The sequence below is a fragment of the Rana temporaria genome, chromosome 1 (assembly GCF_905171775.1).
Source record: "Rana temporaria chromosome 1, aRanTem1.1, whole genome shotgun sequence".
NCBI lineage: Eukaryota > Metazoa > Chordata > Amphibia > Anura > Ranidae > Rana > Rana temporaria.
The window spans coordinates 516,352,720-516,368,527 of record NC_053489.1 but is presented as its reverse complement, the minus strand read 5'-3'; the positions used below and the strand labels follow the sequence as shown (position 1 = coordinate 516,368,527).

Below are 15,808 nucleotides of genomic sequence, written 5' to 3'. Positions count from 1 at the left end.
ATCCAAAGCACACAATGTCATCTGTAAAACGTGGTGGAGGCAGTGAATGGCATGGGCATGCATGGCTTCCAGTGGCACTGGTGTTTATTGATGATGTGACAGAAGGCAGAAGCAGCCAGGTGAATTCTGCAATGTTTAGAGATATACTGTCAGCTCAGATTCAGCCAAATGCAGCAAAGTTGATTAGATGGATCTTCACAGTACAGATGAACAATGATCCAAAACACACTGCAAAAGCAACCCATGAGCTTTTGAAGGAAAAAAGTGGAATTTTCTGCAATGGCGGAGTCAATCACCTGATATTTTTTTGGGCTTTTTTACCAGGTAAAGCCACCATTGACTCAATTACTGATCTAGAGTGACACGTTTTAACCACTTCTGGACCAAGCTTATTTCTGACATTTGTTGTTTACAAGTTAGAATCAGTATTAACATGAAATATTATGTTACCCTGAGTAAATAAGATACCCAACATGTCATGCTTTAAAATTGTGCGTGGTTGTGGAATGGTGACAAAACCACAATAATTACAAAACATCGATTAGTGTTACAGAGGTGGTCTAGTGCTAGAATTATTGCTCTCGCTCCAACGTTTGTGCCCATACCTTGTGTGTGGTTTAAACACTGTTTACATATGTAAGGTATGCGTTCACTTCTGCACGCAAGCTCGGAGGGACAGGGCGATCAAATTTTCTCATTTCACTTTATTACACTGTCCCATTAAAAAAAAATGTCACCGTTATTCCTATTAAAAGGAATGTAAATAGTAATTTTCCATTAAAACACACACGCACACACAGGGCCATTAAGGTCAGAGGGCGGAAGTGACGATCGACATCGCTCTGGTCCTCCAAGGGCATAGAGTCAAGTGGGGGCCATCTTGCTCTCACGTGACTTCCTGTCCATTCCTCCAGCACATTGGATTTTTTCTTTTTACCGACATCTCCGGTAAGCGGGGAAAGTGACGAGGGAGGGGTTTTAACTCTCCTGCTGCCCATAAAAGTGATCCTATGGGGAATCCGCCGCCGGGACCACTTTTATCTGAAAAAAGATCGCCTGCTGTATAAAAACATACTAAGGTTAGGGCAGCCATAATCACAGTAAATAATGCCAAAGTAATGAAGTTGGAAGTGGAAGTGGTAAGAACCAATATTTTTCTGTAATCGCAAGAAATGTTCTTAGCCTGAAAGAGAATCAAATGCAGCCATCTAACAACTGGCAAGCTGCAATATATTAATTTTTTTTGGGTTTAGAGACTTTTACACAACAGTCTTAATTCTGCTGAGCAATGCCAACACAATACATAAAAAGACCACAAAAAAAACGAATATTGACTCATTAAAGCAATTTATGGAACCACTGTTTTTTTTTCTCTGGCAATAAAATAAGTTCAAGATGCAACTCTTAATATTGACAATGTAGAATACATATTACACTCTACAATCCAAAGGGATCTCATTTACAGGACTGCAAGGCACATACATAATTTTCCCTCATTTATACATGGCAGATGTAATCCCTGAAATTGATTTTTTTTTTATTCTGAGACAACTTAGAAATACTATAAAGTTAGCATTTTTTTTCTGGTTAAAAACTGTAGAATTTCATGCAATCTTTTTAAAAAGTGATGTCACAGATTATATACATACATCCTCTGATGCTTATAATGAAGCTTTAGTGGGGGAAAAAAAAAAATGACCCTGAACTAGAATACAATAGAGACGGTTATTGCTTTCCGCATAGGTTGCACCATAAAGCTTTCAATACGTTTGAAAAATGGAACACAAAACCATATGTTCCATATATAATACAATACTATCTCTGGATAAATTGCTGTATGGGGAACAAAAACCATCTGTGTATGTTACTCCAGTTCTTACATTGAAGCACCACTATATACATTTATCTTTGCTTAACCAGTTCAAGGCATTATGGGAAAAAAAATGTTGGTGTGCATCAAATCACACACATCTCTGCAAATATAAATTATAAGCTGCCTATTAATTATATTGTTGTTTGAAGGAGAATGTGATATGTCAACACTTTGCAGAAGTGAGAAGATTGGCCTACAAAGTCAATGTCCAGTGTGGTTTAGTCATCAGTGCATATTGGACACTACTTAGATTTTTATTTTTATTTTAAAAGACAAGTCTGCTGATGGTGCTGAAACCTCCATCTCCACCACCGCCACTTGGCCCGCAACTTCCAGGAGGGTCATTGTCATCAAATCCATTGGGTCTGAACGAGCAGGAAGCAGATGCTGCTTGTAGAGCCCGCGCACGGGCATTAAGTTCCTGTTCCTGTGCAAACAGACAAATTACTATTAAAAGGGAGCCTTCATTAATGAATATACATCTTTATATATGCAAACCACCTAAATGGCCCTTAGAAAACTCTTTGTAATATTTTCGAATATTGAACTGCACTAACCTAATTCACAGCCATGTTCTGTGCTGGGTAGATTTAAATGGGGTCATATATCAAGACTTGAGTTCCTAAGTGAACAGTCCCATTTAAGCCTATAGGGAAGCAAGCAGAGCCAGTGCAAAGGTGCTAAAGACCCCATCAGCCCACACCATTCACTATTTGGTAAGAGTACCCCATTACCTTCACATTTGATGGTGAATTTGTTTCTCTGCTGAATCTGAGTCTTTGGCTGGAAGTCTTATTATTTACTTATCTTGCACCGTTTGAAAATATTTTTTTTCCACTTTGGACTCATCCAAGTGTCTTTTGATGCAGTATAATGGACATTATAGTTACTAGTTTTTTAGATTTATCCCCACATCATGTCCTGCCGAACTGGAGAGGAGGGCTGGCGGGGGATCAGCACACTGCCACACACAGAGACAAGAGCCCAAACTTGCCCGAGTCCTGTCAAATCCAACAGCAAACCCTAGGTGGCAGAGGCATTGCCTGCCTTGCAGCACGCCTCTTGCACATGAAGCTGTGGGGCGGGGAATGGCTCCACTACCTAGGACTCACTTTGACTGCTTCCCGGCTTGAGAGCTCAGGTAATAAGATGTCTGAGCCTCTGCCACCTGGGGGGATGATGATGAAGAATAGCACTAGAGCATCGGCAGAGCGGGGATTTGAAAACTGCCTGCTGGCGGTCGACAATTGATGGGTTGCCAACCTCTGCTCTAAAGAAAAAAAGGTTTTGGCTAAACATCTACATTAACCATTTCAGCCCAGAGGATTTGGCTGCCCAATGACCGGCCCATTTTTTTGCGATTCGGCACTGTGTCGCTTTGACAATTGCACGGTCGTGCGACGTTGCACCCAAACAAAATTGATGCCCCCCCCACACATAGAGCTTTCTTTTGGTGGTATTTGATCACCTCTGCGATTTTATTTGTTTGCGCTATTAACAAAAGAAGAGCAACAATTTTGAAAAAAAAAAAAAAAAAAAAAAGCAATAATTTTTACCTTTTGGCGTAATAAATAGCCCCCAAAAATATATAAAAAAACTCTCAGTTTAGGCCGATATGTATACTTCTACATATTTTCGGTAAGAAAATAATCGCAATACGCGTAAATTGATTGGTTTGCGCAAAAGTTATAGCGTCTACAAAACAGGTGGTCGTTTTATGGCATTTTTATTATTAATTATTTTTTTACTAGTTATGGTGGCGATCAGCAATTTTTATCGTGACTGAGACATTATGGCAGACACATCGGACACTTTTGGCGCTATTTTGGGACCATTGTCATTTATACCACAATTAGTGCTATAAAAATGCACTGATTACTGTGTAAATGATACTGGCAGAGAAGGGGTTAACCACTAAAGGGCGAGGAAGGGGTTAAGTGTGTCATAGGGAACAATTCTAACTGTGTGGGGGCTGGGCTTACTGTGACACGACACTGATCGCTGCTCCCGCAGACGATCAGTGTCCTGTCACAAGGCAAAAGAGGGAAATGCCTTGTTTACACAGGCATCCCCCTGTTCTGCCTCTCTGTGATCCGATTGCAGGACACATTTTCTTGAAGCGAACGTACAGGTACGCCCATTTGCCTACCGCTGCCATTCTGCCGACATATAGCAGTTGACAAATGGTTAAAGCATACATTTTGCTTTGCCTTAAAGTGGTTGTAAACCCTTAAAACACACTCTTTGCTATAGATAAGCCTATATGAAGGCTTACCTGTAGCTACCCTGGATATCTCCTAAACCTGAACGGTTTAGGAGATATCCCATGTATCTGCATGTGCCAAAGTCATCAGCACATGCGCACTGAAGCAATGGTACATCGTGCCGTTGCTTGTTGGACTGTGCCGTTACCGGCGGCTTCCACACCAATGCGCGGGAGTGACGTCATCGTGGTTCCAGCCAATCACAGTGCCGGACCCCACTATACCCAGAAGTAGCTCCGGGAGTGATGTCGGTGCCCCAGGTGCTGTGTATGGGAACTGCAGCGAGGGCTTCAATCTCAGGTAAGTATTACATAATGTGCTAGTATGCTATGCATACTAGCTCATTATGTCTTTGTCTTGCCTGTGTTTTATTTATTTCTGTCAATATGGGTTTACAACCACTTTAAACTGGCAAAGCACAAACCTGCTGTAAATGTTCTTCCTTCTGTATTTAGTGTAATAACAGATTTCTCAGTGCAATTACGGTGAATAACAACTGCAAAGCAGGAAGCAGAGCTGGAGTATTTAATGGAACAAATATGACTGCCGCCATGTACATGGATTAACCACTTGAGTCCCTAACCATGTAAACTACGGACATAATTAAAGTAGAATTCCAACTAAAGCCTGACTAGTCTTACAGATGCTCCCTGCCATTTCCCAACATCTATACTTAAAAAAAAAAAAGAAAAAAAAAAAAAGAAGTTTATACATACAGATTTTCCGGTCACAGGGAAATGAATAGGGACACCCGACAACGACTGCATCTTTTTTACTCAGATAAGTGCTGGGAGAAGGGAGGGAGCATTTCCAATACTAGCTAGGATTTAGTTAGAATTCTACTTTCCCCCTCAATTACGTTTTAGTAACCACCTTAAATATTAGGCTTTCCCTCACAGTTCTAGCGATAATGGTCCCAGGACAAGAAAGGGCGACTCAAACAAGCGCACAGACAAATATGCCAGATGTTCCAACTCTGCTCCTGTCCATTTAAAACATAAGACAAGTTTTGGCTTAGATACAAGCAACAGGGTTTAGAATAATTTCTTTGAATTGCTGGGCAGGCATGCAAGGTAAAAACAACCAGAAGACTAGATGTAATTGTACCTGTAAGTAGAGCTTATTGTCCTTGGTAATGGCATCCATCAGCTCCTTCTGAAGTGGTGGTTCCCCATTTACCCAAAGTCCGTTTACTGCACTAGGATGCACATTACTGGTATCACTACAACTGTGCTTTTTATATAACAGCACATAAGCTGTGTCTTTTGGAAACCGATTGGTGATATTTAAAACAGACTGAAATGAAGTAAATGTCACTCGACTATCATTAAACAGAAACCATTCTTTAGACATGTCATTACATGCAGTGTCATTTTCAACAACCGAGTTTGAGGTGTCTTTGCTCACTAAAGGACCTTGGTAAGGTTTCTCATGGCAGAGATAGCGTGATGTACTGGTGACATTTCTTGCATATGAATAGTAATGGCCGCTTTCTGATGAGGTACCAGAATGGACCACAATGGAGCTAAGAACATAAGGGACAAGCTTTGTGCAGCATAGATCTTCAATACCAGATGGTTTCAGCTTTTTAGCCAGGTTCTCACTGACATCAGTAACATCTGCATCTTGAGTTCTATCTTCAGAACAAGCCACTGAGGTAGACCTTTCAACTGGCAATTCAAGTGCCAGTGGAATGGACACATTATCCAGGATTTTCCGTCTCACGTGACATTTAGGGTCATATGAAAACCTTAACAGAGTTAAAATGAGGTATTCTGGTTCTTCTATTATATGCATAGTCTTTTCAGCGTTCTGGAGGGAAGCACATTTTTCACAATGATATTGATTTTCTCCATCAAGTATCTCTGGTGCTAGGAAATAGTTCAACAAGTCCGTAACAGAAAGTGTTTCATCCTTATCAGTCTTTCTACACAGGTCACTGTTAGATGACAATGCGTCATCACATGCTGGTGCATCCACAGTGGTGTTATTACTACTGGACTGAAGACCGCTGACAGCAGACTGTAGTTCAGTGGACTTTCCACAATCATCTTGTGCAGAAAGAACAAAAACTCTCTGCTCTTCGCCAGATGGTGCATCATCTATTTCTATGCAATCATCATCATCTTTCTCTTTCGGGGAGCAGATCATACTTTGGACAGGTTTATCAGATGATGGACAAAAGGCCAGAGAAAGGTCAGTGAAGGCTTCCATCTTCTGAGAAGTGCTTCTACAGTTCAGGCAGCAAATGGTAGTTTGTAGCTTCCCTCCAAACATACCCTCTATTAAAGTCTTCTCTTCAAGACCCCACCCAGTGTTCTGCACTCGAGGAAGGGTGTCTGTCCCGCCAGATTGTGATGATTGCAAACCACCATCAGTAACCATTTGATCAGCAGCAGGCATTGAGGACGACAGAGCTCTGAAGGATTTCTCTTCTTCATGTAGTCTATAAATAAAGATATAAATTAATATACCGTTTTACCAATTACAGACATCATTAGTGAACTGTATGACCATTCCAAAATCTTTAAACAACTCTACTATTACCGTTTGATTGACAGATATGAAGTTAAAGCGGATGCAAACTGTGAATACGGCAAAAGAAAAAACACCCAAGAACATGCAAGGCAATGGCATAATGTGCTAGTATGCATTGCATTAAGGGTGCTGAATATAATCGGCGCATCAATGCATTGCAATTCGACCTTGCTTGATTCTGAACCGCGATGTGCACCGACGTCATCGCGGCTCCTCCCCCTTGTCACATTTATCATAATGGCCGTGAGGAGCCACGCTGTGCGCACATGGGAGTCGTGGCCTGTGAGGGCCGACACGCTAGTCCCAGTGATCAGGATTCTGCTAGCTCTGATCCAGGGACAATGGCTGATGAGTGCACACTGCATAGTACACCATCTCCCGGAAGGAGATCTCCACCCTGGGTGGCTAAGGGAGAAGGAGAGGGCCCCTGGGTGGCTAAGGGAAAAGGAGAGGGCCCCTGGGTGGCTAAGGGAAAAGGAAAGGGCCCCTGGGTGGCTAAGGGAAAAGGAAAGGGCCCCTAGGTGTTTGGAGGAGAAAGAGGAGGGCCACAAGGTGGTTGGGGGAGGAGGAGAGGGCCCTGGGTAGTTGGTTGTATAGTCATTGTGTGCTATCTGCCAACTAATCATACAGTTCCCACTTTATTTTGGTTTTAAATGCAGATATGATAGCATGGCTCCCCAACCCCTCCACATGTCTCAAAATGATCCCGGTCACTAACCTCAGATCACCGAAACTCCACATCAGAGGGTCATGGCTCCTGGCCCATTCCTCCTCCACCTCCCTATTCAAACCAATGGCCACCACCCTCACCCGCCCACCTCCATTCAGTCTCCAAACCCCACCCCTTGCAATACCCATCTAAAAGGCCAGAAGAATCCACAGTCCATTTGTAATGTTATTTTGACTTAAAAGAGGCATATAAAAAGTTTCATGCCAAAAAAATAAATAAATTCCAGCATGTGCTAGAAACAACTTTTATTTTTAAACAGTTAGTGAGCGCACTTATGAATTTGAAAACAAAAATGATAGAAGCATAGTGTTTTCTTGCCATAAGCTATATATGAACAGTAAAAAAAACAAAAAACAGGAAGTAAATTAAACTACCTGTCTAATAGAAAGCGGAGGTACTCTGAGCAGTCTTGCTGGGATCGTGGTGTGAACCAAGGTGGCCTAGAAGACTCAAAGAAAATCTGAGGAGCATAAGCTTCCCTCTGCACAAAGAGAAATAGTTAGATTTTTCTTCTTAGTCATGACTGATAAAAGGTAATGGTCAAGGTATAGAATGATAAAAGGTTACCTGAGTGTGTGCCAAAAAAGCAAAGAGATGTTGCAGTTTTTTCATTAGTAAATTGCACCCATTCAAATTCAGTGACAACACATGCCTCCTGAAACTAAATATAAATGTATATTACAAAATCAAGCCATTATCATCATCATCCAATAAAATCAGTTACATTTGATCAAACTTTACTGAGGATTTAGTGTATTACTAGGCATAGCTTTTCTTTGATTGGCATGGGGGGGGGGGGAATTACACCCTGTCATGTTTTTCCTGCCGTCTGCTATTGGGAAGATTCATTACTCTGTTATGAGGAGATCATGTCACTTTGTCCTGCATGGGAAAAGAGCATCTCCCTAAAATACCCCTTTACATAAAGAATAAAACCCCCATGCAATCATCTTTTCTTGCTTTGCACTGAAATTGTTTAATGAGCGAAATTTACCCGTTGAGTCACCCCCCCCCCCCCCCCATGTCCTATGCACAAAAACATAGGAATCGGGGTGCAGACATTTGGTCAGGATCAATAGTGTCCTCCAAGCTGAGAAAAAAAAGGCAGATACTTATACATCATGCCATACCATCAGGGAGGTGTGCAATTGGCCCCAAATTTATTCTACAGCAGGATAACTACCCCAAAACATACAGCAAATGTCATTAAGAACTATCTTTAGTGTAAAGAACAAGGACTCCTGGAAATTATGGTTTGACCCCCACAGGGCCCTGATCTCAACATCACGTCTGTCTGGGATTATATGAAGAGATAGAAGGATTTAGGGCAGCCTACATCCACAGTTATTTCTCCAAAATGTTAGGAACAACCTACCTGCCAAGTTCCTTCAAAAACTGTGCAAGTGTACCAAGAAGAATTGATGCTGTTTTGAAGGCAAAGGGTGGTCACACCAAATATTGATTTGATTTGATTTGGATTTCTCTTCTGTTCATTTACTTTCTATTTTGTTAACTGATAAAAAATAAAACTATTCACACTTCTATTTCTGAAAGCATTCTTAAATTTACAGCATTTTTACACACCTGCCTAAAAATTGTGCACAGTGCTGTATATGTGTACAGCAGGGATTAAAATAAGTATTAAACACGTCACTTTTCCAGGTAAATATATTTCTAAGACCCGGTTCACACTGGGGCGACTCGTCAGGCGACTCAGCCGCCTGACAAGTCGCGTCCCATTGTAGTGAATAGAACCGCTCCGACTTAGAAAAGGGTTCTTGTACGACTTCGGGGCGATTTGCATTGACTTCCATATAGAAGTCATTTTGCAAGCCGCCTTAGAAGTCGTCTTCAGGTCGCCTGGCCGAGTCGCCCCCGAAGTCGCGCCGCCCCAGTGTGAACCGGCTCTAAAAGGTGCTATTGATGAAAAATGTTCACCACGTGCCAGTAACAACCCATGAAATTCATACATACAAAGAAACCAAAACAAATATGTTCAGAAATTAAGCTATGTATAATAAAATGGAATGATACAGGGAAAAAGTATTAAACTGAAACTGAACTGAAATGTATTTAATACTTCGTACAAAATCCTTTGTTGGCAATGACAGCTTCAAGGCCCCCCTGTATGGAGAAAATAATCGCATGCATTACTCAGGTGTGATTTTGGCCCATCGTTCCACAGAGTCTTCAAATCTTGAAGGTTCCATGGGCCTCTTCTATGAACTCTGATCTAAAGTTCTTTTAATAGATTTTATATTGTATTCAAGTCAGGTGATTGGCTGGGCTATTCTAGCAGCTTTATTTTCTCTTTGAAACCAAGTTTCCTTGGCTTTGCGTTTGGGATCATGGTTTTGCTGAAATCTGAAATGTCCACCCTCGTTTCATCTTCATCATCCTGGTAGATGGCAGCAGATTTTTATCAAGAATGTCTTGGAACATTTTTCCATTCATCCTTTAATGATATGACGTTTGCCAGTACCGTATGCTGAAAAACAACGCCCCACCATAGTGTTCCCAGCTCCAAATTTTTCTGTTGGTATGGTGTTTTTGGGGTGATGTGCAGTGCCATTTGACATCCATACATGGTGTGTATTATGGCACCCATACAGTTCAGTTTTTGTTCTCATCTGACCAGACTATTCTCCCAGTATTTCACAGGCTTGCCTTAATGTTGTGCAGCAAGCTTCAACATGCTTTTTCTTTAGCAATGGAGTTTTGCGTTGTGAGCATGCATACAGGCCACGGCAGTTGAGTGCATTACTTATTGTTTTCTTTGAAACAATTGTACCTGCCAATTCCAGGTCTTTCTGAAGCTCTCCACAAGTTGTCCTTGGCTCTTGGACAACTCTTCTGATAATTCTTTTCACTCCTCTTCCAGAAATCTTCAGAGGAGCACCTGGTTGTGGCCAGTTTATGGAGAAATTATGGTCTTTCCACTTCCGGATTATGGCCCCAACAGTGCTCACTGGAACATTCAGAAATCCTTCTGTAACCAATGCCATGAGTATGTTTTGCAACAATAAAAGCTGAGAAAGTCTTGAAACAGCTTTTTGCTTTTACCTATCAAGAGAGGTTTATTGTGTGAAACCTTTTTGAAGGCCATCAGTTGAGATTGAACCAGCTGATCTTTATTTTCACGGACAATGGGCAGGATTGGTTTCCAATTACTGATGAATTTAAGCGGGTGTCTTGGCTTTCTCTGCCCTTTTCCACCTTCCTTTGTGTATTCAATACTTTTTCCCTGTGTCATTCAATTTTATTAAACATAACTTCATTTCTGAACTGATTTGTTTTAGTTTCTTTGTATGTATGGATTGCATGGGTTGTTACTGACATGTGGTAAAAAATGTCATGTCAAAAGCACCTTTAGAAATAATTTACCTAGAAAAATGGTGACACATTCAATACTTATTTTACCCGCTGTATAAGTGTACAATATGTAAAATAAACATGATGGCACTTACTCTGTAGCCATAAAAAGTGCTTGTAGTACACTATTCATATAACAGGTATTCCCTAGATTAATGAGACCAGTTTTTCCAGTTTCGGATTTCCCCGATAGCCTGGGTAGACATGATGCCAAAGCATTGGATTGGGATGTCCAGGCACTTTGGTTTAATATGAGTTTTACTTTCTCTTCAGGGGGCTTTGGCAAGTCCTGAATGTATAAAAAGAACAAAAAAAGACATGCAGTCAACTGATGTGCATTTCACTTTAGAAAATGCTTCAAAAAATCATGGAATTGCCCCATGTTACAGTCACGTGTAGAAATAAAACCCTTTAACTTTTAATAACATGCAAAAAAAAAAATCCTTAAAGTGGTACTAAAGCTTTGTTATTTAAAAAAAATAAATAAAAAAAATAATAACATCATACTTGCCACTGTGCAGTTCGTTTTGCACAGAGTGGCCGCGATCGTCTTCTTCTGGGGTCCCACTGTGGCCCCTCCCGCAAGAGCTAACCCCCTCTGGGAAGCTCTCTCCCGAGGGGGTTAGCTTACGGGTGCGCTCCCGTGCCATAAAAATCGGCATCCATAGCCGCAGATTGTATGACTCTGCCCTGCCCCCCGGCAGCTGCATCATTGGAATTAATTGACAGCAGCGGGAGCAATGGTTGCGCTGCTATCAATCTATCCAATGAAGAGCTGACAAGACCTGGGGAAAGCAACGCGGGATCGCGCCCATGAAAATCCGGGACTCAGGTAAGTAAAAACAGGGGCTCGGGGGGGGGGGGGGGGGGGGGGGGGGGGGGGGCTGGTGACTGCAAGGTGTTTTTTCACCTTAATGCATAGGATGCATTAAGGTGAAAAAAACACGAAGATTTACAAACTGCAGTCTGCTTACATAATCTGTAATAAAAACATATTTGTCATTCTGAAGCTTGCCTCTAACCACTTTGCATATTATTTTATATAAACTGATTCTGTACTTGCTAAATATGCTGCAGAAATCTCCCTCCACCAAGTCTGGCTGCATCCATTTGAACTGTGGGCAACTGAAGCTGCCGTCTGTTCACTTCCTGGATTCTACCCAGCTCTTATTGGCCCTCATCCTCCCTCCGTTCCTGGCAAACTCTCACGTGAGTGAGAGAGAGCTGTGCATGATGTGATAAGCCCAGGCTTTTTTTCCCCAGACAAGAAACAGGAAGTGGGCTGTATAAGGTATTTACTGGCAGAAAAAAAAAAAAAAAGAAGGTTACTATGCAAAGTTAAAACAACAAGGGCAGAAAATTTAATAGATTGAAAGTAAAAAAAAATGACTGAAGTTCTGCTGTACATAGCTTGCAATAAATCCTTCTCCCCTTGTTTACTATATATCCAACTGCCCTGAACTTAAAGACTGTGACTTGCATTCCAAAACTCACGTGTGCACAAACATTTTAATAAAAACATTTTTTTCCATGTATCAGCATTTCCATAATCACAGAGAACAGTGGCCTTGTAAAGCTTATTTTTATTGGATACAAAATAGATCCAAATTACGTGTGTATCAGGATTTAAAAATCATCCATCAGGCAACACGCAAGAAGAGGGTTAACCTTCTGCTGGAAATGGCTGATGCGTTTCTGGGGCCCCAATCCCTTTTCCTCATCCCTAGTGATGCTTACATTAGAAACTATTGCTGGCCAGAACCAACCCATAAACCCTGGTACACATGTAAAAGGTTTTTTTTGTTCAACCCAGTGGACTGAAAAAAAAAAAAAAAAAAAAGAAACCGGCTGAAATTTGGCCTGTGTGCACCCAACGGTAGGACGTGTGCAATTCCATACAAATTCAAGCACCATAAAAGTCCCGGAAAAGGAAGGGGTGTTTAGAAGCTGCAAGTAGCAGCCAATAAAAGCAGCAACCCACCATAGCTTACATCGGGGTTTCATAGTAACTTGTACACAATTGAATGGCGCAAGTTCATCAGTCAGCAACATGGCTAGGCTGATAATGTGGCAGTACCCCTCGCTATACCCACTTCTTGGTTATCCAAGCAACCTATAAACAATCTAGGAAAGGTAGAAGAAAAGCAGCAGATTGTAAAGGGTGCAAAGGGTGTCCGTCATCGGCCTGGCAGATGTAAACTTTTTTTTGGCTGGGAAGCCAAGATTGTTTTTTGTAATGATCTTTCCAGCCTAGAGGCGAGACCTGGGGACCTCTAGACCCCAGATCTCGCTGTAAAGAGGACCTGTCATGCCCTATTCCTATTGAAGGGAATGGTTACATTCCTTGTAAGAGAAAGACAAGTGGTTAAAGAAAAAAAAAAAATGTATGGGGAAAACGTAGAAATATATATGTTTTTGGGGAAGACTTGAGAAAAATTCTTAACGACCTATTCCTCCCCCTCCTCGATAACGGCACGGAGGGCTCCCTCAAAATGGAACGTGTACATCGTGTAGGAAAGATGAGAGAGGGAGAAGGTAGATGGCCTAGGGACATTATTGTGAGGTTCAGACACTTCGAAGACAAAGATGAGATCTGGACAAAACTCAGGAGAAAGGCCCCCCTACGCTATGACGGGACTGAGATTCAGATCTTCGCGGACTTGGCTTGGGAGACTCTGGCCAGGAGAAGATCTCTTAAACCTCTCCTGGAACAGATGCGCCAGCTTAATATCAAGTATCAATGGGGTTTCCCGGCATGTCTGATCGGCCGTAAAGAAGGGATTTCTGCAAAGTTGATATTTCCTGAGGACTTGGTAGGGTTTTGTCGCAAATTGGACATGCCGGTGTTGGAGATCCCAGGATGGGATGAATAGTTCATTTGTTACAGACCGCCTCTACAAGCGGTGTAACGAAGGTTGAGTTAGGATGATTAAGGAGGAAGGGGGGGTAAGGGGGGAAGGAGGGAGGGGGGGGACTGAGATTGAGAAGGGGAGTAAGGAGGCCAGGTCCGTACCCTACCCATGTAAGATCAACCCCCAGAAGAATACCTCGGGGGGGGGAAATGGGAGGGAGGGATGTTTTGGAGGCTCTACCTCATCCATGAGAACCGACGGGTAGGGGAGATCGAGGATCCCTACGGTTCAGAGGCGATGGATAGGCCTAGGTGGGGGGGGGGGGGACATGGGAAGGGGGGGAGGGAGGGAAAGGGGGGCGGGAAGGGGATCATGGCTCCCGGGATCTACCTGTAAAGTCCTTTGTGTCAAAGGAGGTGATCTAGTTATCAGAAATGACAGAGGTAAAATTTCTATCCTATAATGTAAAGGGATTAAACTCAGTAGGAAAAAGATTAAAGGTCTTAGCAGAGATCGAACAACTTAGAGCGGATATAGTCTTTATTCAGGAGTCCCACCTGACTCTGGATACAAACATCAAGCTTTACTCCTCGGCATACCCTACCTGGTTCTACGCCGACTCCGTCTCGAAACGCGCAAGGGGAGTAGCGATCGGGCTCATAAGAGGGTTTGGGTATGCCTTGGAGGCAAGGTTGTCGGATCCAGAAGGGAGATTCCTGTTTCTTAAATTAAGAATCGATAATATTATGTACACATTAGCTAACATTTACTCCCCAAACGTACGTCCAACTCAATATTTAAACAAAACCCTGGGAAAACTGAATAATTTTGCCGAGGGTTTTATAATCCTGATGGGTGATTTAAATTTTGTTTTGAACCCAACCGATGATAGTACGTCCCGTGGGAGGGAGACAGAGAGTGGGCATCTGCAGAGAATTAAACGTAAGCTCCAGGAATGTCAACTAGTGGATGTTTGGCGAATTAACCACCCAAAAGAACATAATTACACGTTTTTCTCCCCCCCCACGGGACGTACTCTAGAATCGACTACATCCTAGCGGACCACAGGCTGATTGACTCCATCATGGAGACGGAAATTGGAATTATGACTGTATCAGACCACGCTCCGGTCTCTATGAAAATTACTTTAGCTAGACAAAGGAGTCAGCGGCCGATGTGGCGCCTGGATGATGGCCTGATCCATGAGGAAGGTGGGGGAAGCAGGGTAGAGGCAGAATTAAAACAATTTTTCCTCAGGAATGATACAGAGGGTATTACTAGCGCAACCCTTTGGGAGACGCACAAAGCGTACATTAGAGGGATTTTAATCGCTGAGGACGCAAAAAAAAAAAACGAGAGAAAAAGAAATACTATTACCCTGAGGAAAGAGATAGAGACCTTAGAACGCGAACATAAAGCGCAGGGATTTAAAGAGACTTACCACAAACTAATTTTAAAAAGAGATTTACTTAAAGAAATCATGGACCAAGAAGCAAGGTTTAAACTAAACTGTATATCCAAAGAGAGATATTTATGGGGAAATAAACCAAGTAAACTTTTAGCTAAAATGGCCCAAAAAAAGAAAGCCAGGAATTATATTGAGAAAGTCAAGGGTAAAAATGGGGAATTAGTTTATGCAACAAGTGAGATTGCGGATACTTTTAAAAAATATTATGAGGACTTATACACCATAAAACACCCAAGACGGCAGGAAGGGGAAAGGGAGACTGAGACACGTGCGTTCCTTGATAATGCAGGACTTCCTAGATTAGAGGAGATGGAAAGCCTTACCATCGATCGCCCCATAACTGAGGAAGAAATAAAAAGGGCCATAAACTCCACTAAGGGTGGAAAGAGTCCGGGGCCAGATGGGTTTTCCACCTTCTATTACAAGAGATTTAGTAACATTCTGATACCGAGGCTGTGTAAATATTTTAACGGACTGGGGACGGAATTCGAAACTAGCAGGGGAGCTACAGCTGCAGTGGTCGCAATAATATTAAAGGAAGGCAAGGATAGCTCTCTCTGTTCGGGATACAGACCTATTTCTCTGTTAAATACAGATATTAAATTCTTTGCAAAAATTCTGGCGGACCGCCTGAAAGGGGTTATGCACTTATTGGTGCACCCCGACCAGGTAGGCTTTGTCCCCAACAGAGAGGGCAAAGATAACAGCCTA

General features: G+C 42.2%; 1 protein-coding gene across 2 annotated transcripts in view; it reads right to left on the bottom strand.

The window, feature by feature from the left end:
* Nucleotides 1–1,330: 1,330 nt before the first annotated feature.
* Nucleotides 1,331–15,808, bottom strand: part of USP38 (ubiquitin specific peptidase 38) — a 47,418-nt gene continuing 32,940 nt past the window's right edge. For both annotated transcript variants that reach the window (XM_040331474.1, XM_040331465.1), the window contains exons 7-11: nt 10,873–11,066; nt 7,973–8,066; nt 7,780–7,886; nt 5,245–6,583; nt 1,331–2,300 (exon numbers count right to left, since the gene is read on the bottom strand). In XM_040331474.1, the coding sequence (XP_040187408.1) occupies nt 2,139–2,300; nt 5,245–6,583; nt 7,780–7,886; nt 7,973–8,066; nt 10,873–11,066 (1,896 nt within the window). In that variant the 3' untranslated portion in view covers nt 1,331–2,138. The remainder of the gene's footprint in view (nt 2,301–5,244; nt 6,584–7,779; nt 7,887–7,972; nt 8,067–10,872; nt 11,067–15,808) is intronic.